General features: G+C 37.9%; 3 protein-coding genes, 1 long non-coding RNA gene and 1 pseudogene across 5 annotated transcripts; 2 read left to right on the top strand and 3 right to left on the bottom strand.

Moving 5' to 3' along the window:
• Positions 1-4,262: 4,262 nt before the first annotated feature.
• LOC147504687 (high mobility group B protein 7-like) lies at positions 4,263-4,959 on the bottom strand. Of its 2 annotated transcripts, none has more exons than XM_086604082.1 (3): positions 4,683-4,959; positions 4,493-4,610; positions 4,263-4,370 (listed from the first exon to the last, which is right to left on the bottom strand). In XM_086604082.1, exons 1-3 carry the CDS (start codon positions 4,802-4,804, stop codon positions 4,326-4,328), a joined length of 285 nt encoding a protein of 94 aa, XP_086460208.1. In that variant the 5' UTR covers positions 4,805-4,959; the 3' UTR covers positions 4,263-4,325. The 2 variants fall into 2 exon arrangements, 1 of the variants encoding a protein (XP_086460208.1); XR_015220435.1 differs by having other exon boundaries at positions 4,359-4,400.
• A 288-nt stretch (positions 4,960-5,247) lies between these two features.
• On the top strand, positions 5,248-9,396 carry LOC147504686 (transcription factor MYB30-like). Its single transcript, XM_086605317.1, has 4 exons — positions 5,248-5,467; positions 5,736-5,865; positions 6,037-6,313; positions 9,277-9,396. The coding sequence occupies exons 1-4, from the start codon at positions 5,401-5,403 to the stop codon at positions 9,394-9,396; spliced, it is 594 nt and encodes a 197-aa protein (XP_086461443.1). The 5' UTR covers positions 5,248-5,400.
• A 3,550-nt stretch (positions 9,397-12,946) lies between these two features.
• On the bottom strand, positions 12,947-14,231 carry LOC147504685 (beta-1,3-galactosyltransferase 7-like; annotated as a pseudogene).
• Positions 14,232-14,931: 700 nt separating this feature from the next.
• LOC147504684 (inactive RHOMBOID-like protein 8) lies at positions 14,932-16,551 on the top strand. The gene is made up of 5 exons (XM_086605316.1): positions 14,932-15,100; positions 15,202-15,365; positions 15,452-15,717; positions 15,794-15,920; positions 16,435-16,551. The coding sequence occupies exons 1-5, from the start codon at positions 14,947-14,949 to the stop codon at positions 16,549-16,551; spliced, it is 828 nt and encodes a 275-aa protein (XP_086461442.1). The 5' UTR covers positions 14,932-14,946.
• A 1,397-nt stretch (positions 16,552-17,948) lies between these two features.
• LOC147504683 (uncharacterized) lies at positions 17,949-18,830 on the bottom strand. Its single transcript, XR_015220434.1, has 3 exons — positions 18,746-18,830; positions 18,564-18,630; positions 17,949-17,977 (listed from the first exon to the last, which is right to left on the bottom strand). It is a non-coding gene; the product is annotated as an uncharacterized LOC147504683 (long non-coding RNA).
• Between the last annotated feature and the right edge of the window lie 2,295 nt (positions 18,831-21,125).

The following is a 21,125-nucleotide window of genomic DNA, read 5'->3' as shown; positions in this document are numbered from 1 at the left end:
ACACCAATGTTGATATCTATATATTCAACAAAAACAGAGAGAAAAGGGATCAAACCACAGTACCGTACCACAACTGAACAAAAATGAACTTTGAAACAAACAAAATAAAGTAAAGTTTCAAGACCTTTTCTGCCATTGTCGGACACTAAAAAACTTGAAATGATCAAGGTGAGAACTCAAAATATGAGGAAGATTGGAGTTATTAATATGAGTGGCCAGCGGGTGGAGAAAGTGAAAGGGCAAAAAGGAAAAAAATGATAAATCAAGCATTATTATACTGTGCCAAAATTAATATTGTAAGCCAACGTTGGAAAGTCCAAACTTCTAGTATGCAATCATTAGTTATTGTAAAGAACACAAATCCCACTCGTTTCAATGACTCAAAAACAAAAACTCGCCCTATTACAAAAAAAAAATCTACAATAGAGATCCGGACTTTGAGGAAAGTACCTTAATAGTTGCGTGCATGCTTCTGGAACTCGTTCTAATTCAGTACTGCCATAAAGAATACACTTCAATTCCTACCAGAGTTTCAAATAATTTGATTGCGGGGAGAATTCTCAGGGGTGAATCTCAATTTGAGCCAACTAAAGCAAACTCATTAAATTTACATAGAAGATCGGTCTTATTTCTGGCATTGATGATGCATTGTGATGACTCCTTGTAACCTTCTAATATATAAAAGTCGGAGTTACGATTTCTGAGGAAAATAAGATTGGATGTAGTCTTACCTTGAATTGTTCTAGCAAGATGGATGTCAGTGAAGTGAGAGCAAGAACCCCTCCAGAATCTTTCTCATCCAGCATCGTAATTGTTAAATCAGTCAAAGCCTTCTTAGCCCTGCGAAACTGGCCTTCCCCAAGTGTCCTCTGACTCGAATCCAAAGCAGTAAGAACAATTTTCAAATATCTCTGCCATCTCTAATAATATTACAAACATCCAAAGCCTTCACACTCCTTTCAAAATACTCAGCAATAAATCGATCCATAGACTGTCTACACAAATGCCCCTTGTTATTAAACAAAATACCCCTAAACTCCTCTTGACAACAAATGATTCATCAAGACGCCTTATCCACCCCAACGAAAGCAGATCTTCGTTCGAAACCGCAGAAAGATCATTGAACCGATCAGCTACCTGTTTCTGAAATGATTCAAGTTCCGCTTCTTGAGCTGAAGCCTCATTATTTCCATCCATGTTATGAACCTGATCATGCCTTATACTCAAAATTGAATGCCCTAATGAAGCAATTGAACCCTGGTATTCCGTAGCAGGCATCTTCATATCAGCGCCTCCCCTAAATTACTAAAAACCCACAAACAATCCTCAATTTTCTTGAAAAATGCCAACAAAAAAAGTTGGGTACTCAATGTGACATAAATTATACCTTAAAAAAGATTAAAGACTGTTGAAAAAACAAACGGGTTTTTATAGGAAAAAAAAACGGCAAACCATCTTTGCTTCTTCAATTATCACAAATCTAATTTCTGTTGACAATCCAAGATCAACAGGTATCTTTTTTTCCTCGTTGAATCACTCTCTCAAATCCGTTCTCTATTTTTAAAAGTTTCACTTGCGAGTTCAACACGTTGGTTTTCCATGGAAGAGTTTAGACTACTTTTCCCCTGTTATCCACAGTATTGTGTACTTACTATGAATTGGTTCTCTTCAACTTGGATTGAGTGCATTATTTCACCTTCATTTAGCAGGTTTGGGTTCCGCAGTAATTGAAATTTGAAAATTTTGATATATGGTTTGGGTTCTTTATATTTTGGGTTCATTAATATACAACCCCTATTCGGGTTCGGAACAGCACCTCAGTCCCTGACTTTGTGTTTGCCTGGGCTTGAGTCGAATGGCTTGCGACATGGAAGGCATTCACATGGCTCTGGACCTGAACCAATTCAGTCGAGCTGGACCATCATTTTGGCAAAGGGAAGTTTGGCAATATTAAAACCTCAGAACTATATATCGTGATATGAAAGTTTGAACTGACTCCAAAATATATAGCAAATTTTGTTAAGGAGAAAAGGACAACGTGTCTACTTAATGTTACACCCAATCTCGAGTATACAGAAATACGATTTGTTTCCCTCTAACAACATGCTCTTTGCCATTGGTGTATAGATATAATATTCAAAACTCTAAATCTATATGTTATTTCTATCCAAGCTAAAAAACTATTCTAATTGTGTTTTTGATGTAGATAATCATCTATATCAAGTTATGGTGAAATTCAAAGATTCATATAAAAAAAAACCCGAAGTTAAGAAATTAAAAACACCAAAGTTAATGACTCACCTGTATGAGCAACATGATCATCATTTATCTGGAGATATTCCTTTGCCCATCATTTCTTCAAAGAGCTCTTGAACAGATTGAGCTCTACCAACTTTCCCCAGCCCACCCAACAGCGTAGTGTAATTAACAATTGTATGTTTCAACCCCTTGCATTGCATTTTTTTAAACAGTCAAAGTCAAGCAAGTCCAAAGAAAAATCCTTAACAAAAGGCAGTAATTGTAACTATTAATTGCAACAAATTGGATCCATATTTTTTTTCCTACAAAATCTACTCTAGAGTCCAGATGCATGCTCAGTGGAGGATAATTAGTATCCAAAGTGTAAATGTAAGGCACGTACACAGTTAGTGACCATCCCTTGATTGGCATCCACTTTGGAATATTGATATTTCCTCATAGATGATGTAGCAGAGCCAATCATACTTTGCCGCTAATGCTCTCAACTTGAACATTTTCTCCAATGGTGCAAGTTTCATTATCCTCCACAAAACGCAAATCAGGATGGTTTCAAAGGTTTAGGGAGTGAAGCCAAATAGCCACAGAACCATCCTTATGCTCCATGGAAGCGATATGAGAGTACACTTGCTTCATTTTGAAGTCTTCCGCTTGTTCCACATAGGCTTCCATTGAAATTTCTTCGTGCGTGTCTTTCCACTTCTGATTATATGAAGTAAAGAAACACTCCTCCAGGTAAAGCCCAACCTCAGGAGCTATGGGCACATTAATCCTTACATCCCTAAATTTCACAGAAACAACAAATTCATACTGCAAACAATAGGAAATTCATAGTTCTAAAAAACATAACCGAAAAGTACTTACTTCTGCAGAGCTGTTTCAATCAAAAACTCCGGTGCACAATCCCTCATGATAGCAACTGCATGCCCGACCAGCTTCCTAATCTGATGAAGCATAAAACTCTGCCCCACAACCTCACACTTAACAAAATCACGATGAATCCTTAGAAATTCATATATACATCAGAAATTTATAGCAAATAAGAATATACATATACTTGTATAGGTTTGGCAATGAGAAGTCTAATAACAAATACCGTCTTTTTCATTGTTAGTAAGTACTAGTTTCTAATAATTACGTTGTGTGAGCTTGTGTACATAATGTGTCAATTTACCGAATTGATAGTGGATACATTTCAGGTTTAATTATAGTGAACTTCTTTTTTGTTATCTTTTTACTTCTTTTTTCTTTTCTCTATTCCTTTACCAATATTGTGTTTTGAGTACAATAACCCCAAACTTATAGCTTCTCTTCATCTTCCTCAAACCCTGAACTTGTAATCTTTCTCCTCTAGGAACCCATCCCCTCTAAATCCTATCAAGGTTAAACCACAAAGTGATGAAGAAGACCTGGTCTAATAAGATTTGTGCATTTCAGATAATGTTTTGGGTGATAACTATCAAATAGATATCTTGGATTTCCATGTTAATTATGTTCCCCAATTTTGATAGGTAAAATTTTCTGTATTTGCTTTCAGATTTGATTTTCTCAATATAAAGTTCACAATTCTAGTTCTCTCGAGGGTAGGGGAATGGAGATTAATATAAAATCACAATGTTCATGGCAGGAGATGGAAGCTATCAGACAAAAAAGAAGAGTTTCCTTTTCGATATGTGGGTTTTGTAAATACAAATCTTAAACAACTAAAAGGAAAACAAAAAACAGATCGACGGAGTCTTTGGGCAATTTAGAACAGTTTAAAATCTAGAATGGACAGGTGGTGCGTAAACTAAAATAGTTACAGAGATGTATATTTGTACCAGTTTTAGAGGAATCGGACTCAACATATTATTGAACCAAATGCTTCAAAAAAAATATGTACAATACCTAATGACAAATATTGCTTACTTATATCTTTCCTCTTCCCATGGTAGCAACGGCAAAGAAAAAAGCGCCAGAAATACATCTTTAACTAACGGCGATAGAGCAGCTGTAACAATCCTCTTGGCCTCATCACTAGTTCCATTAGGTCCATCATACGGTCTCCTTTGTGGCGGTTCACGTCGCTCTCACTCTGTCTTCTTAGGTGTTAGACCAAGAGCAGTCATCCAATTCTATGGAGTAAAGCAAAGATCAAAAGCAATCTATGCAGAATATTCCCATTGTTGAACTATGCCATCCACAGTACAAAGAAGCCATAAATGAAAATATGTGGTGGGGGGGGGGGGGCACTTACATGGTTATTTTTCTTCCATTGATATCCAATAAAACCCATTTTCATTCTGAGTTTAGATTCTTGGCTGCAACTGTGCATATCTATAAGCACCACCGCTATATCTCTATTACACTCTTCACTGCAAAAAAAAATAAAATATATTAACAGATAAAGTTTGAAGTTTTATTTTAAGGAAAAGAAATATTATTACCATCGGGTGAAAGCACTTCCATCTTTGGCACGTTTGAGAGAGTTACTGGTACTGTTGGTGTCGGTTTCAGTTTCAACCCTCTTTCTTGTTCTTGGAGGATTCATCGATCTTGCTCGAGCCATTATTTTGAGAGATGGTTTGGAATTTGGAAGTGAGAAAGGGTGAGCGGTTTGTTTAATAAGTTGGGTGAAATGTTTTTGGATTTTGAGTAGCCCAAACAAATGCAGCACTAGTTGGGGAGAAACAGTGCTAGTTCCATTAATGAGCTCTTGCTTAATATTTCATGGTAATGGCGGTGAATAAGAAGTGGTAGGTTTTTGTTTTGTTTTTATTTTTTTTTCTGTCTGGTGAAGAGTTTTATTTTATTATTTTGTTTGGGTTACGAACAATTGAAATCTGCCAAAAAGGGCGTATATTTACTTTTTTTAAGAAAAATCTGATGTGTCAGTCTCAGAGAAAAAAGAGGGGCTGACGTGGGTCACTGGGAGATTTCTCAACTACTCAGTATTAATGGTCTTTGATGTTGTCAGATGGGTATCACTTGTTCACTAGGCTTATATTATAAATAGAATTAGAATTTGATCGAGTGTATTCAGGCATTGGAAGTTGGATATATATCGATTAGAGAGCAACTTTATGGTATTCCAAGAGATGAGGAAAACTTCTATCTGCAAAAAAAACTGGACTGTTGCGGGGAGCATGGACTCCAGAAGAAGACATGAAGTTATCAGCTTACATTACTAAATATGGCCTTTGGAACTGGGGCGAGCTACCGAAATATGCTGGTAAGCAGCGTACATACATAAAACCTTGATTCTTCTTATAATCCAAAGCTTATTAGATTCAGGTGATAATTCAAGTTACTTGATCTTCCTATTTTCGCATTTTGGTCTATATATCATATATGATCGTAGCACTATTTCAAACAATTTAATGTTTTTCACGTTTTTAGTACTAACTATCTCCTTTGAAATTAACGCAGGGATCTAACATATTTAATAACTAGTTGTAGTTATTTTTGCGGATCATAATGTTTTGTTAACTCAAGTACAGGTTTATCAAGATGTGGAAAGAGTTGCAGACTCCGATGGCTAAATTACGTGAGGCCTAATGTTAAAAGAGGGAACCACACCAAAGAAGAAGTGGACCTTATTATCGAATTGCATGAGAAACTCGGTAATAGGTAAGTACTAATCGACTAGAATTTTATTTTCATTTCAATTTGAATTTTTGAATTCAAATAACAGAACTTAAAATCTCCAACAAACGCTAACTTATACAAAATCTCAAAATATATGGCATTTAGGCATGAAAGAAAATGCATTAGCTAATATAGGAATGCAATGATTTTCAGGTGGTCCAAAATTGCAGCCAGACTGCCAGGAAGAACAGATAATGAAGTTAAAAATCATTGGCATACACACTTGAAGAAGCGTAGTGAACAAAACTCGACAACTATGAAGGAGGCAGAGTGGAACTCCATGCAATGTGTAACACCCGGGAAGAAGATATCAGTAGCCAAATCCTGTCAACTAGAAGCCATAGCACCTATAATTTTGGAAAGCTCAGCTGTTCTCGCAATGTCAACACAAACATCTAGTGATATCTCCTCATTGACTGATTCTGAAGATGTAGTTGTAGAGAAAATTTCTGTTTCACGATCGAGGCCGGCCAGCGCAGCCAGAGGGGCGACTTCAGCGCTTATGACTACTGATGATTTAAGCGTGACCAGCTCAAAGAAGCGCGACCAGCTCATGGCTTTAACACATGGCGCCCCAGCCAGAGGAGGAGCGCCAGCTTCGAGCTTTTTCTCCGTGGGCTTCGCTACAGTAACCGCGAAATTTTGGTTTTGGTATAAAAACAAAATCAGTCTTTTGGAAAACCTAACTTTTCCAAAATCAAGAAAGAGAGTGATTACAAGAGAACAATTCTTTGTGAGTTGAGTGTTCATTCTTTGTGAGTGAATTGAGAGAGACTTGTAATCGCCATACTCGACATCTAGTAAAGCTTGGAACTTCGCAGTGTGGGCGTAGGCAAATTGCGAACCACGATATATATCTCGCCTTGTGGTTTGTTCTTCTTTTACATTGATTGTTTTATTTCATATGCTTGTTATTTGATATTGAGAAGTGTTGGGATATTGCTTGGAGGGTGTTGAAGTCTTGTCTATTGAGAAAGATCAATCTTTGTGTAGGATTGATCCGTTTTGGTGTGGGTAACGTTGTTTTCGCAGATTAATTATTCACAATAATTGGTATCGGAGCGTAGGTATACGACCTAGGATTTTGAGTTTAGTACTAAAAATTTGTGTAGACAAGGTGTTCGATTAAATTCGAGGTGAAACCGCTTTTGGGTTATTGTGTGTAACTTGAAAGATGGCTCCCAAGATGTCAAACGCTTGAGGTTTGAAGTAGAAGTTTAATGGGAAGAATAACTTTGGGATTTGGCAAGTCCAAGTAAAGGACATCCTCATCCAACAAGGTTTGCACAAGGCTTTGAAGGAGATTAAATCTAAAGGCAGTATGAGTAATGATGATTGGGAAGAGTTCGATCTTGGGGCTTGTTCATCAATCCGGTTATGTCTTGCTAATGAGGTCATGTATAGTGTGATGGGAGAAAATACCGCTGCCGGTATTTGGCTCAAACTAGAGTCTATGTATATGACCAAGAGCATGATTTAACAAGATGTACCTTAAGAAGCGTCTTTATCGGTACATGATGGTCGATGGTTCAACGATGCAAAAGCACGTTAGTGAGTTCCGTCGGCGTCCTAGCGGATTATTTGAATGTTGGTATGAAGATGGATGATGAGGATCAAGCGGCATGTTTAATATTCTCCTTGCCGAAAGAAGCTATGAGCATCTAATGACTACATTCATGAACGAGAGAAGTCGCCGATCTTGACGAAGTTCAGTGCACTTCTTTCTTATGAGTTGATGAAGAAGACACGTGTAGAGAATAACATTGATGCAAGTCGGGGGCTAGTGGCAAGAGGAAATTAAATCGAACAGAATTATTCAAGTAATGATAATTCTAGGTCCAAGTCAAAGAAGCCTTTAAAACATGTATGCGATTACTACAATTGCAATGAAAAAGGACATTACGCAAAGTAATTGTCCTCACCAAGAAAGAGAACAAGAGAGATGGTCAGAAGAAAGGTAAGGCAAAATTTGAGGCAAATTATGCTTCAGGCTCTGAAGAGGATGAGTTCAGTCTCTGTGTGTCCACACAAGACTATATGACCGAGAGGTGGATTCTTGATTCCGGATGTTCCTATCATATGTGCCCGAATAGAAAGTGGTTTACTTCTTATGAGAGCATTGATGGTGGTTCTGTTTTAATGGGTAATGACGTTGCTTGTAAGACGGTAGGAATTGGAACTATACGGGTCAAGATGTATGATGGTGTAGTGAGGACTCTAGCCGATGTGAGACATGTTCCTGAGCTAAAGAAAAGTCTTATTTCTCTTGGTACCTTGGATTCCAAAGGCCACAAGTTTGTGGGCGAAGGTGGAGTCCTAAATATTTTTAATGGCTCTTTAGTTGTTATGAAGGGTCAAAAATATGGAACCTTGTATACTCTGATTGGTAGTACGGTGATAGGCGATGTAGCAGTGGGTGCATGTAGTAATGATTCTGAGTACACTAAGATGTGGCATATGCGTTTAGGGCATATGAGTGAAAAGGGTTTGTCTGAGTTGTGCAAGCGAGGGTTCTTGAAGAACTTGAAGAAGCCAAGTATGGGGTTACGTGAGCATTGGCGTCTATGGGAATCGGTCTTGAGAGTCAAGTTCAAGTCAAGCAAGCACACGACAACAGGCATCCTTGATTATGTGCATATAGATGTTTGGGGACCCTCCAGGGTGGCTTCCAAGGGAGGTAACCGCTATTATGTCTCATTCATTGATGATCATACTCGCTATGTGTGGGTGTATATGATGAAATTGAAAGATGAAGTGTTTGAGACATTTAAGAAGTGGAAGGCAAGGGTTGAGAATCGCACGATAGGAAGGTAAAGACATTACGGTCCCATTAATGGTAATTGAGTATACCTATGGACCTTTCCAAGAGTTAAATGTGCGCATGACAGGGAATTGCCCGGACATTAATCGATGGTCGAGGGCACACCACAGCCAGAATGGAATGGCGAGAGGATGAATAGAACTTTGCTTGAAAGAGCAAGATGTTTATTGTCTAATGCCGCCTAGGCAAAGAGTATTAGGCGGATCACGGTGTCCATGGCGTGTTACCTCGCATGATAGGTCACCATTACCAGCTATAGATTGCGGGACACCTTATGAGGTGTGGTCGGGTAACCAACCGATTATAGTATCTTGGGAGTGTTTGGATCGACACTTACTACCATGTGAGGGACGAAAAGCTAGATCCTAGAGCTAAGAAGGCCATAGTCTTAGGCTCGCAAATGGGGTAAAGGGATACAGATTGTGGTGTCTAGAAGCCCACAAGTTCCCACGGTCGTCAGAGATGTTACTTTTGATGAGACTTCCGTGTTATCTTTGAAGTTCGGAAGTAGTTAGGCGTAATGGTGAGTCTATAGAAGTTCAAGCTAATGAGCTTGAGTTGTTGCGATGCAGCCAGATGACCGGTTAGATCATGATGAGGTACCGAATCATGGAACCACAAAGAACAACGAGGAAGAAGAGCAAGAGTATCCGCAACTTGTGGTGGCTGACCCTAGCCACGAGACAAGTTAAAGAAGTGCACAAGTATGGGCACGAAGCCGTGAAACACTATGGTCGGTGGATTTAGTGGCATATGCACCGAATATCGAAGATGATGAGCGAGATAGCTTCAAGGAAGCTATTAGAGATGCTCATTACGAGATTGGTTAGTAGCTATGCAAGCGAGATGGAATCTCTTGATAAAAATCACACATGGGACCTAGTTTTATTGCCAACGGGCAAAAGGACTATCGGCAAGAAATGGGTGTTCGAAGAAAGAGGTCCTTCCCGAGTCCGGCGAAGATCGGGTACAAGGCAAGAGTGGTAGCAAAGGGTTTTTTCACGGAAAAGAAACGAAGTTGACTACAATGAGGTATTTTCCCCGGTGGTCAAACATACGTCCATTCGTGTGTTATTAAGTTTAGTCGCTCACTTCAACTGGGAGTTAGAGCAACTTGATGTGAAAACTGCTTTCTTGCATGGGGACTTGGAAGAAGAGATCTATATGAGACAACCTGAAGGGTTTGTCGTTGCTGAGAAAGAAGATCATGTATGCAAATTGAATCGGTCACTGTATGGGTTAAAGCAATCGCCCAGGCAATGGTACAAGCGCTTTGACACATTCATGATGCAACATGAGTACACCGGCAAGTATGACTAGCGTGTCTACTTTAGAAGGCTTCATGGTAATGACTTCATCTATCTCCCCGCTTTATGTGGATGACATGCTTATTGCTTCCAAAAGCATGGTGGAGATAGACAAGTTGAAATCTCAACTTAGCTCTGAGTTTGAGATGAAAGACTTAGGTGGAGCCAAGAAGATACTGGGCATGGAGATTGACAGAGATAGGAAGAAGCGACGGATAGTTGTATCTCAGAAGAAATACCTTCAGAAAGTAATTTCACGATTTGGTATGGAGAATGCAAAGTCGGTTTCTACACCTTTAGCTGGGCATTTTAGGCTTTCAGCTAAGTTCTCTCCTAGTTCGGTGGAGGAACAAAAGCATATGGCTAATGTTCCTTATGCAAGTGCCGTGGGTAGTTTGATGTATGCTATGGTGTGCACACGCCCAGACATTTCACAGGCAGTTAGTGTTGTAAGCAGGTATATGGCAAAACCTGGGAAGCAGCATTGGGAGGCAGTGAAATGGGTACTAAGGTACTTGAAGGGTACCTTGGATGTGGGATTAGCTTATGGTGGAGGCACTTGTTATGTCAGTGGGTTTGTGGATTCTGATTATGCGGTGATCTAGATAGACGACGGCGATCGACTCATCGGTTATGTGTTTATGATGCATGGTGCACCGGTTAGTTGGAGGTCTATGCTACAGGCTACAGTTGCTCTATCTACTACTGAGGCAGAGTATATGGCAGTGGCAGAGGCAGTGAAAGAGGCACTATGGCTTCGAGGTCTTCTAGGTGATTTGGGTATTGAGCAGAACAGTGTTGCTGTGTATTGTGATAGTCAGAGTGCTATTCATTTGGCGAAGAACCAAGTTCATCATGGTCGGACCAAGCATATTGATGTCCGTTATCACTTTATACGGGATGTCGTTGAGGATGGTGATGTTGCACTTGAGAAAGTAGACACCCATGACAATCCTGCTGATATGCTGACGAAAGTTGTCACCGGAGTTAAGTTCCAACACTGTTTGGACTTGCTCCAAATCCTACATGTTTGAAAGAGCCCTGTGTGGGCATAGCCTTTCGGGGCAGTTGACTGCGAGTCTTCTTTGCTGGAGGTGTTCTTACTGGATGTGATCTTGCTGGATGTGTTCGGCTTGGTTTTATGTGTTAAAACCTCACCGAGGTGGAGAATGTAGAGAAAATTTCTGTTTCTCCACGATCGAGCCCAGCCAGCGCTCAGAGTGGCGCTTCTTCGCTCATGACTACTGATGATTTAAGCGTGACCCACGCCAAAGAAGCGCGACCAGCCATGGTTTTAACATATGGCGACCCGGGCCAGAGGAGGGCCAGCCGCCGGCCGCTTTTTCTCCGTGGCTTCGCTACAAGAATCCCTTGAAATTTTGGTTTTTGGTATAAAACAAAATCAGTCTTTTGAAAACCTAACTTTTCCAAAACCAAGAAAGAGAGTGATTACAAGAGAACAATTCTTTGTGAGTTGAGTGTTCATTCTTTGTGAGTGAATTGAGAGAGACTTGTAATCGCCATACTCGGACATCTAGTAAAGCTTGGAACTCGCGAAGTGTGGGCGTAGGCAAATTCGAACCACGATATATCTCGTCTTGTGGTTTGTTCTTCTTTTACATTGATTGTTTTATTTCATATGCTTGTTATTTGATATTGAGAAGTGTTGGGATATTGCTTGGAGGGTGTTGAAGTCTTGTCTATTGAGAAAGATCAATCTTTGTGTAGGATTGATCCGTTTGGTGTGGGTAACGTTGTTTCCGCAGTTAATTATTCACAACAATAGTCAATTCAAGTTTGGCCATAGGTGAAACTGCAATGTCGTCCAAAACAACGTTAGAATTCGATGACAATTTCTGGACAGAGCCCTTTTTGACAGAAAACTCTGACATTCTAGAGGTGGTGATGAATACATCAATGTTTGATGATCCCATGACTATGTATCCCCTTTCTCCACCCAGAGAAGCCTTATATTAATATGATGCATACAATTGTAATGATGTATATATTTTCTTCAGCCAGTAATCCAGCAGTGAGGAATACAGTTTAAATTGCATGGTATGAACGACTAAATGGGTAGGGAGTAGGGTCATTCGTTGTTATTGTTATTATTACTAGAATAACTGCGATGCAGTGGGACGTGAGCAGATAAGAGGTGGAGAAGAGAGGGAGGGATGGGTTAATTAAGTTGAAGGAGGTGGGGGCTGGGGGTTCACCCCACTTTCCAAACCCAACCCAAGAGTTTGCTTTGCTCACGGATTATTTATACTAGCAAAATGCACGTGCTCTGCACATGATAAGCACTATTGATGTGCATGGACAATATATACTAGCAAAGCAAGTATATATATATTTTTTGATGTACATTAGTTCCTTCATCCATGACGTCTAACAACTTATTGTACGTTAGCATCGGCACATTATACTTAAGCATATAATATTTTACTAACAAAACAAAGTAGCCCTCAAACTCAAAAGCAAAATCTGATTATTATGGATAGAACATATTAGATATGGATAGAGCATACTCTATTTTGTATATTGCCAATTATCAATGAAGAAAATTAGGTTACAGAGGACTCAACCCAAAGTTCACATACTATTCGATAATTCCCGCTCACTAATGATTAACAATCTTATCACATTTAACAGTCGGATTAAACAGTCCATACATAGTCTAAAGAGCCCCTTGTATGAGATTCTACAAAATAGATAACTACATAGTACAAAGGTAAAGGTGTGTAAAGCTCATGAAATAAAATGAAATCTTAACGATAATCTTAATTAACATGATCTAAAACACCTTTGTAATCAATACTTCCGATCCATAAGTGCATACCGACAGTCGTGATTAACGTGAACAATTATAGATCATGTCACTCAAACACATCCTGTAACGAACTCCAATAAAACATGTTACCACACCCTCATCTAATTAAAGCATGGCACTCCAAATAGCTCCATCACCTTCACCACATCTTGCATGAACTTCCTTGATCTTTTCCACTGATTTGCAAATGCCACTGCCAAGTCCAATCAAATGATGCAACACAAACATTCCCTGCCTGTGCTTTCCATTCGCAGTCTACAAAAGGAAATAATAATTTAAAAGTGAAACTTACCTATAATAAATTTACATCTTGGATAATAGATTTTTTGAAAAATCTTACCTGGTGGAGTTCCACAACACATATTGCGCTCATCGATGTGTTCAACTTCGAGCCCTATAAACCAAGCACCAAGGGAGACATCTTCATTTGCATACTTATGCAATATGGGCCTGCAATCACAAACAACAACCCCAAAGTCTGACCTCCAAAACTAAAATAAAATGTAGAACTTCGTTTAATTTTGTAAGCATCTATCCTTCAGAACAATTGTCCCACCTATTTCTACAATGGGGACTAGTGGACCTTCCATACAGAATTGTAATTGTTTGTAAAGCACAGGAGAAGTGTGTGATTCATGTGGACACTTTTTTACACTGAAATATAGCAACCACAATGATGGATACTATAACCATTTCAAATGGGCCTATACGTATTTTTGAAACTTAAATTGTAACTATAGTAAACACGGTGAATATGTCTTACTGGTTGACAAAGATGTATGTAGCTAGATCCTTTGAGATGGCATAAATCTAACCAGTTGCATGTCTAAAGTATTTGTTCCCTTCTTCTCCGAATTTGCCAGTACTCAGGCTCATAGTATTTACCACTCCTACAGATGAGAGTAGTTAGGACACATCACAACATTATGAGGCCAAAGAGATCGGTTAATCTGTTATCATGAAATAAGTGCTCGAGATGTTACTTCTGAGAAAGAACAGGGCCAGACTTCATACACCCCATGTAAACTTTGGGCTTTGAATGGTGGCGAGCAAGAGTAATAGCCAGCATACCTACATACGAATTTGATTAAAAATTTAAAACCTATACTAAGTAATGACATATGCAGATCTATAGAAGGCTAAAACATACCCAAATTTACGTGCACATCGTCATCCACTTTGACATAGAAATCAGCATCCCATTTTGCAATTGCAGCTGTAAAGAAGATCTTTGTTTTTGCAGATAGTTCGTGATACCCTTTAACATGGTCCTGTTAAATAATAGGGACGTTATTCAGATCTTGAATCCTATAGTTTTTATTTAATCAGCACGCAGAAGTTACTTCAATACAACCAGCCTAAGAAAGTCATTATGTTGTGCCTCTTCCATAAAAATTTTAATTGAAAAAAAATCCATAAAAACATACTAATCAATAAACAAAAGTAGATAACCCAAACTACTATTTGCGGGCATTTGCGACGCCCCTTGACTCTGCCCTTGTTGATGATAAAATTCTTCATGACGACCACCATGGTTACTGAAACGGGAAACCGTACTATTAGCCATCAAAAGGTAAGACAAATGAAGGACGTAAAATTTCAGTCCATAACGGTCAAGGAAGGTAACCCCTTATATAGCAACCCAACTGTAGATGTTTGGTTTAGCGAAGCCTCTAAAATTTGTGTTTCTGGAAGGATGCTCCATTGGGAACATCAGGACCAAACTCAAAGAAAGGTGAAGTTTGTATCCTCTAGGAGTAGGGCCGTAGGGGACTGTTAGCGATGCTCACATAACTCAAAACAACATTTTATAACCCATGACATGGTGATTATCCTCTTAGTAAAACCAGTTCCAGTGTACTTCAGTACGTATTTAGATGATATAGTAGAAGGCTCCCCCATTGTTTAACTAGTTATAACAGGATTATGTTTGTAAATGAATAGATGTGATAGATGTGAGTGTGCTTCTAATCATGAGATGCCATAGATGCAATGCAATATCTCTTTTAAGCAATACGCTAGTTCATACTTCAAACTTCAATTAAACATCTTGGATTCTTTGTTGAGTGATAGCTTGAAGCATGTCTTCTTGCAGCTTGGATAAAATGGGGGCTCCTCAGCGGAAACTTTTGATGCAACAGCACCAAATGCGGCGCCTCTTTACACCCCCATGGCTTCATGCAAGGATCATTAACTTAGTTGTCAATCTCTCAAGTGTAATATTTGTTGGAGTTCGTTTGGAGCAAGAGTTTGGGTCATGTGAGTTGCTTATCATTTCCCGAAACAAAGGAATACTTGGCCAGAATTCTTATATGGCTGTGGTTGATGCTTACAGTTTCTTATTTCTTTCTGTTTTGTAGGGAGTATTGGCCTCGTCTACATACTCGCTGCCTTTTTTGGTAGTTTGACGGCTGCACTTTTTATCAAGAACAACCCAGTTGTTACTTCCTCTGGTGCCCTGTTTGGATTACTTGGTGCTATGCTATCCGCACTTATCCAAAACTGGAAAGTGTACTCTGATAAGGTCCTCCTAGCTCTTAAATTTCTCTGTTCACATGCTCTTGTTTTATTTGTCTAACTCTTTTTTTGCCTGTCTATGCCTGATCACAGCCTTCAGCATTGGTTACTCTTTTTTTCCTGGTGATGGTCACCTTTTCTGTTGGTTTCCTACCTCATGTGAATAATTTTTCCAATATGGGAGGATTTGTATCCGGGATTCTTCTTGGGTTGGTGCTATTTTTTACTCCTCAATTGGGTGAAGTACCTGAGCACAAAAGAGGCATGTTTGAATACAATCGCAAAAGTTCTATCGAATTCAAGCACAAACTTGACAAACCAGTCATGAGGAGTATTTCTTTTGTTCTATTTTTTCTTGTGTAAGTTATGTTTTCTCTTCTTGTAAGTTTTGTTTCCTGCTGATGTGGAACTCTTATTGCATAACATTCACTACAGTTTCGCTGGAGGTCTCACAGCAGTTCTTCATGGAGTGAATGCAAACAACCATTGTAGCTGGTGTCACCATATTGATTGTGTCACCTCAAAAAGGTGGACCTGCAACGACAAAGAAATTTCTTGCCAGGTATATATACTGATTGATTGTAATAAGTCTGGTTGCGCTATTAGTTTCTCTTTAATTTACCGAGCTACATAGCAAGTTCCAGTCCTTCGATAGGGCTTCTAGTCCTGCAAATAGGATAGATAGACTGCGATTTAGAGCCAGATATAAGACTATGATTCCCTTAACATAATGATCCCAGGCCATCCCCCACCCATATAGCTAAGGTTGTCTTTGGGAGAGCGTTTTGTGCATCCATCCAAGAAATGACCGTTGCTGGGTTTGAAGTATAAGCATGATAACGACTTATGGTGTTGTCACATATGGTACAGTAAACTGATATGCCTGTTAAGTGTTAACAGTTCTCAATGAATGGTTTAAACTCAATGAACTTAGCCTAGAATTAATCCTATATGTCTTGAGAAACCTTCCTGATAAGAAGCAAACAACTTACTGTCTACACATTCGCATGTAGCTAATCCCTATATTTAACCTTTTTGTTGCAGCTTTCACCCTAATGCTGATTTTGTATGTACAGGTCACGGTAAGACGATTGACAGTGGCTTGCAAACGTAATGACAAATATCATATGTATCCATACGCTGATATCTCAAAAGCAAGGATTGGAGACTTGTGCAGTCAAATCTGTTCATAGTTTATTGAGTAGCTTCAGCTTGTTGTACAATTGAAGGAGTACTCCAAATGGAGCCATGGAGGGACACACTGCAGTTTTACTAAATTTTCTGCTTTTAGTGTAACCAAGCAAAATTTTGTTGAATGTAAATACACCATTTTGCTTACATTCTTTTGGATCATGTAACTGTTGTTGTGTATTATAATGAGAAATATACACGAGCACTTGTGGAAAACATTGCAATTAGTGGCAGTAGTAAATAGTAATCCATGGCTTTTATGATTGTATATTTTCTTGGTCGATCACATATTGTGCCAAGTACTGACCAAAGATTTGCATTCATGAGAACAAGCACCATAATAGTATAATACTAAAAAACCCCAATAGATCATATATGGGATAACCCGACAACCTAAATAATTCTCAATGCAATATATCATTTAAATCTTTGGATGGAATGTTTAGGATGTGTACAATATCTATAGGGAGAAAGATATATCGAGAAAAGGAAAACTTCATATTTTTATTGTTATTTAATTCTAGCCGACAAATCATTTCAAAGTTCACCATAGATGGTGAATATTTCCTTTGGCTGAAAAAGACCCATGTCACCGTGCATCTACAATAACTCGCTTCAAAAAGGACCATAGTAGTCAATCCATTTATGCGTAGGTAAACTTCTCACAAGATCGTGGCCGCATGGACCACATATTAGAAAATTAACAAATGCATATGCTTACCTCAAAATTCTGAAAAGCTTGAGTTGCACAGCCTGTACTCTCTTGGAAGCAATAGATGCCACTAATTTGGTAAAGTTGTTAGCCTCCATTCATTGTAATTTCACTTAGGAGGTGCAGCTACTTTAATCGTCATGCGGCTTGGTGCAAGTGCAATGATCTCCCTGCTCTTATAGTCTGTAATGCCAAGGAACATAGTAGATCCACCACTAAGAACAAAGTTCATTCCCATACAAATCTGTTCTGATATCAATATCACTCTTCATGATTGAGTTGTAGGTGCTCTTGTGAATTTCAGCATCTGCTATCAGCCAGTGTTCTTGACTTGTGAAGAACACGAAAGCACTACAACGGCAGACTTTGGCAATATGCTCATATTTTTCTTAATAGTAGTCTGTGTGGACCTTATTATGTACTCATAAAGAGAAAAGAATTGAACCTAACCTTCATTGATGGTCTTAGGTATGAGTTTGCCTATGGGGACGACTGCCATCAGCCAACGTTCTTAAACAACCTTAATTTCAGGAAGTAACTCCACTAAGGACCGCACTGTGGTTGATTTTCCAGTCCCTCGATCACCCATGATCGTGACTCCTCCAATTTTTGGATCAATCACATTAAGTAGAAAACACAGTTTCATTTCATCCTGCCCGACTATTGCAGCAAAAAAGATACACGGCGTGATTTCCCTTAGCGGCAACCCTCTGAGCCTGAAAACAACACAATGCATAAGTTCACAGTAAGTAGTTATCACAGACATTTGGTAAAGTTAAACCTGGAACTTCTGTTCTAATAAACGGGTGGTAAGAATTAAGTCAAGTTGATTAACAAAAACCTAAAGGCCACCTGCGCTTTTCGTCGATTAGATTCTTAAAGAAAATTGTGATTAGTTTATGCAATTACAAACAACTTGTTCTCAACCAAAACAAAAATGAAAAATTCTAAAGCACCAACCAACAACTAAAAGGCATCCAGAAAATCTACATGAAATGTATACAATAAAAACATAAAACCTAGTCCACATCGCAATACCATAATAAAATGATCTAGTAAAAAACAACACTGTAAAATATGTATATAGAAATGAATGGATGTTCATACTTAAACTCAAAAAAATCAACCACACACTAATGGGCAGCTGTGTTTTTCGCTAGTTAATCAAAATGTGCAATGACGGACTCCCAGATAAGATTCTAGTAGTAAGTTAACTATACTTCAATTCTAAATGTAGAAAATAGACTTAAAGTTAAAATGAGCACTAACAAAAAAAAAAAAAAAAATCTAAATAAATCAAACCTTTTCAGTGGGAGTGGCTTCAGTAGCTATATTAGCTACATCCTGGAATTGAAATGGTCTAGTGCCACTGCAAGAAACACATTACTGTGACAATCATCAAGAAAGAACAGTTTCTAGTTTTTATAACTTCATACAATCAATATATTTCTTAACCACAAATCAAGTTCTAAGGGTTCTCATACTTTTTCTCTAGAGTATCGTTCTTTTTTGGCTTCTCATGAGTAACCTTGGCAACTATCTCCAACACGGCCTGTGATACAATGGATCCAAAAAAAATCATAATTAATATGATTTAACCAAAAAGAACACTACTGATATACCAAAAAGAACACTACTAATATAAACTTGGCAACTGTCTACTGATATGATTTAAACGATCTAACGAAATATATTTAAGAACAGTAATATTTTCTTTTCTTTTTTACTTAAATGTGAAACTCTAGAGAACAATGTTGGATTAGATAACAAAAGATACCAAACTTTCCACACATGCAACATTAACGAAAGAAAATAAACTTAAAGTTAAAATGAGCACTAACAAAAAAAAAATTATCTAAATAAATCGAACCTTTTTAGTGGGAATGGCTTCAGTAACTACATTAGCAACATGGAAATCATACCTCCCCTTCTTACTGGGAAGAATTCCAATCCCTCCATAAAACTTCTTCCCTACAAACAAATTCAACAAAAGGGGTCACACATTCTTCTCATTCGAAACTAAACAATGCGGTTGTTAATAAATTAATATATGTACCTGTAGTTGAAGGGAGTAAAGAAGCTTTGGAGTTTGAAGAAGAAGTAGAAAGGAGTCTAGAAGTCAGTATAGTCGAAACTAATTGAGGAATCAGAAATTGAAAAAATTTCTGGTAATCAAACAATTTGTTGAAAGTGAGAAGGTGGGCATAAAACCCCAGCTACAGCTGCTAGATAGAGAGAATGACGACTGTTGGGGAAAAAAGATATAAAGTGAAGAGAGAGATCGTGGGATACAAAGGGTTTTTGGGCATGTTATTATGTTTGGGAAGAGAAACGATTATGGGGCTTATTAAAGTCGATATTAAAGTTATTGGATTTTTTATTGTTCGCCAAAATAGGGGAGACGAAAGGGGGCAGGAGCTGTATTTATGGTAATTAAAGTCTAATGTATGAATAATTAATATAGGCGTATAATTCGTATATTGTGTGCATTTGTTTTTCTATTTGAATTTACACAAACACCCTCTTGTTTCCTATGTTAATCAAGGGTATAAATGGTAGTAAAAACTGAAATGACGAAACAGTCCTTTTTAAAGGCATTGAATAATTTGTTTGAATATTTTATCAAGAGTATTTAGTGGTAGAAAAAAGGCTGGTCCAATTTAAAAGCTCATGTTAATTTGGTAAAAGCTCATTGATATATATATATATATATATATATATATATATATATATATATATATATATATATATATATTTTTTTTTTTTTTTTTTTTTTGGCTAGTAAAAGAGAAAGAATGTTACATTATATTGTGTGCTAGTGGGACCTTGAGTAGGATCTCCAACATTACAAGAGTTCAAACCAGAAATCTAAAATATGTGGAAAGGGGGAATATTCAATATACAAAGGATTAAGAAAAGTGCGCTAAACATCCTTACTTATTGAACAACAAATCATACTCTCCTAAGAACAAGCTCATTAGAGCCATCAGTTTTCACATTGTTATCCATAATTTTTTGCAATCTTTTTGTAACTCCGATCCAACCATTGCCACTGCTAAGTGTGTCTTTTTCAGAAACAACTAAGGGTTAGGAAGTAGGGGGTGTAGTTTTGGACACGACCCGCTAACCCGATACAACTCCTACACGGTAATAACGGGTTTAGGTTGGTCATAATTGAATTCGGGTCACCTAACGGTTGACCCGCCAAACCCGTTATATAAAATTAAGGATTGGGTTCAAGTTTAAGAAGTTAACCCTTAGGGTTGTGTCATCAACCCGACTACCCGTTTAACATGTTTAGTTGCATATCATAAGTATTTTATTTGGACTTTAATCTCCATTTTTTTTCCTCAAGAGGTTTCAATCCCTTTTTATTCTAGAATTATCTTGCATTAGAGTTTGGAAAACAATTGCTATTATTTTTTTTTTCTGTTGTTGAAATAGAATTATATTAAAGATTAGAAAGTTATAGGTAGTTTAGGTAAGTCAAATTGAGAGCTCAAAAGTACATGAGAGCAAATTTGTGGACAGACTTGTCCACAAACACTAGTTTCTCATTGGTCCAAACTATTTTTGAGCACATAAACAGTTTTTTCGGGCAGAATAAACAGTTTTCTCGGGCACCAACTCCACGAATTAGCACTTGTTGTCTTGTGGACAGCAAATATTAGCCTGTCCACAAAGTTATTTTGAAAGTACATGCCTTAGAGTTTTGTAAGCAATTATATATCATCATTCAATCTCAATTGATGTGTAATTGAATTATGGGTGGTTTTTTAGACTTGATAAATATTTTTTCTTTAATATATTTTAAAGAAAATTGTGAAATAATATAAATTGACTCGCTGGCTTAGCGGATGATGC

Source organism: Coptis chinensis, chromosome 4 (assembly GCF_015680905.1).
Source record: "Coptis chinensis isolate HL-2020 chromosome 4, ASM1568090v1, whole genome shotgun sequence".
Lineage (NCBI taxonomy): Eukaryota > Viridiplantae > Streptophyta > Magnoliopsida > Ranunculales > Ranunculaceae > Coptis > Coptis chinensis.
Note: the sequence above shows the minus strand (reverse complement) of the source record. Positions and strands in the feature narration are given on the sequence as shown.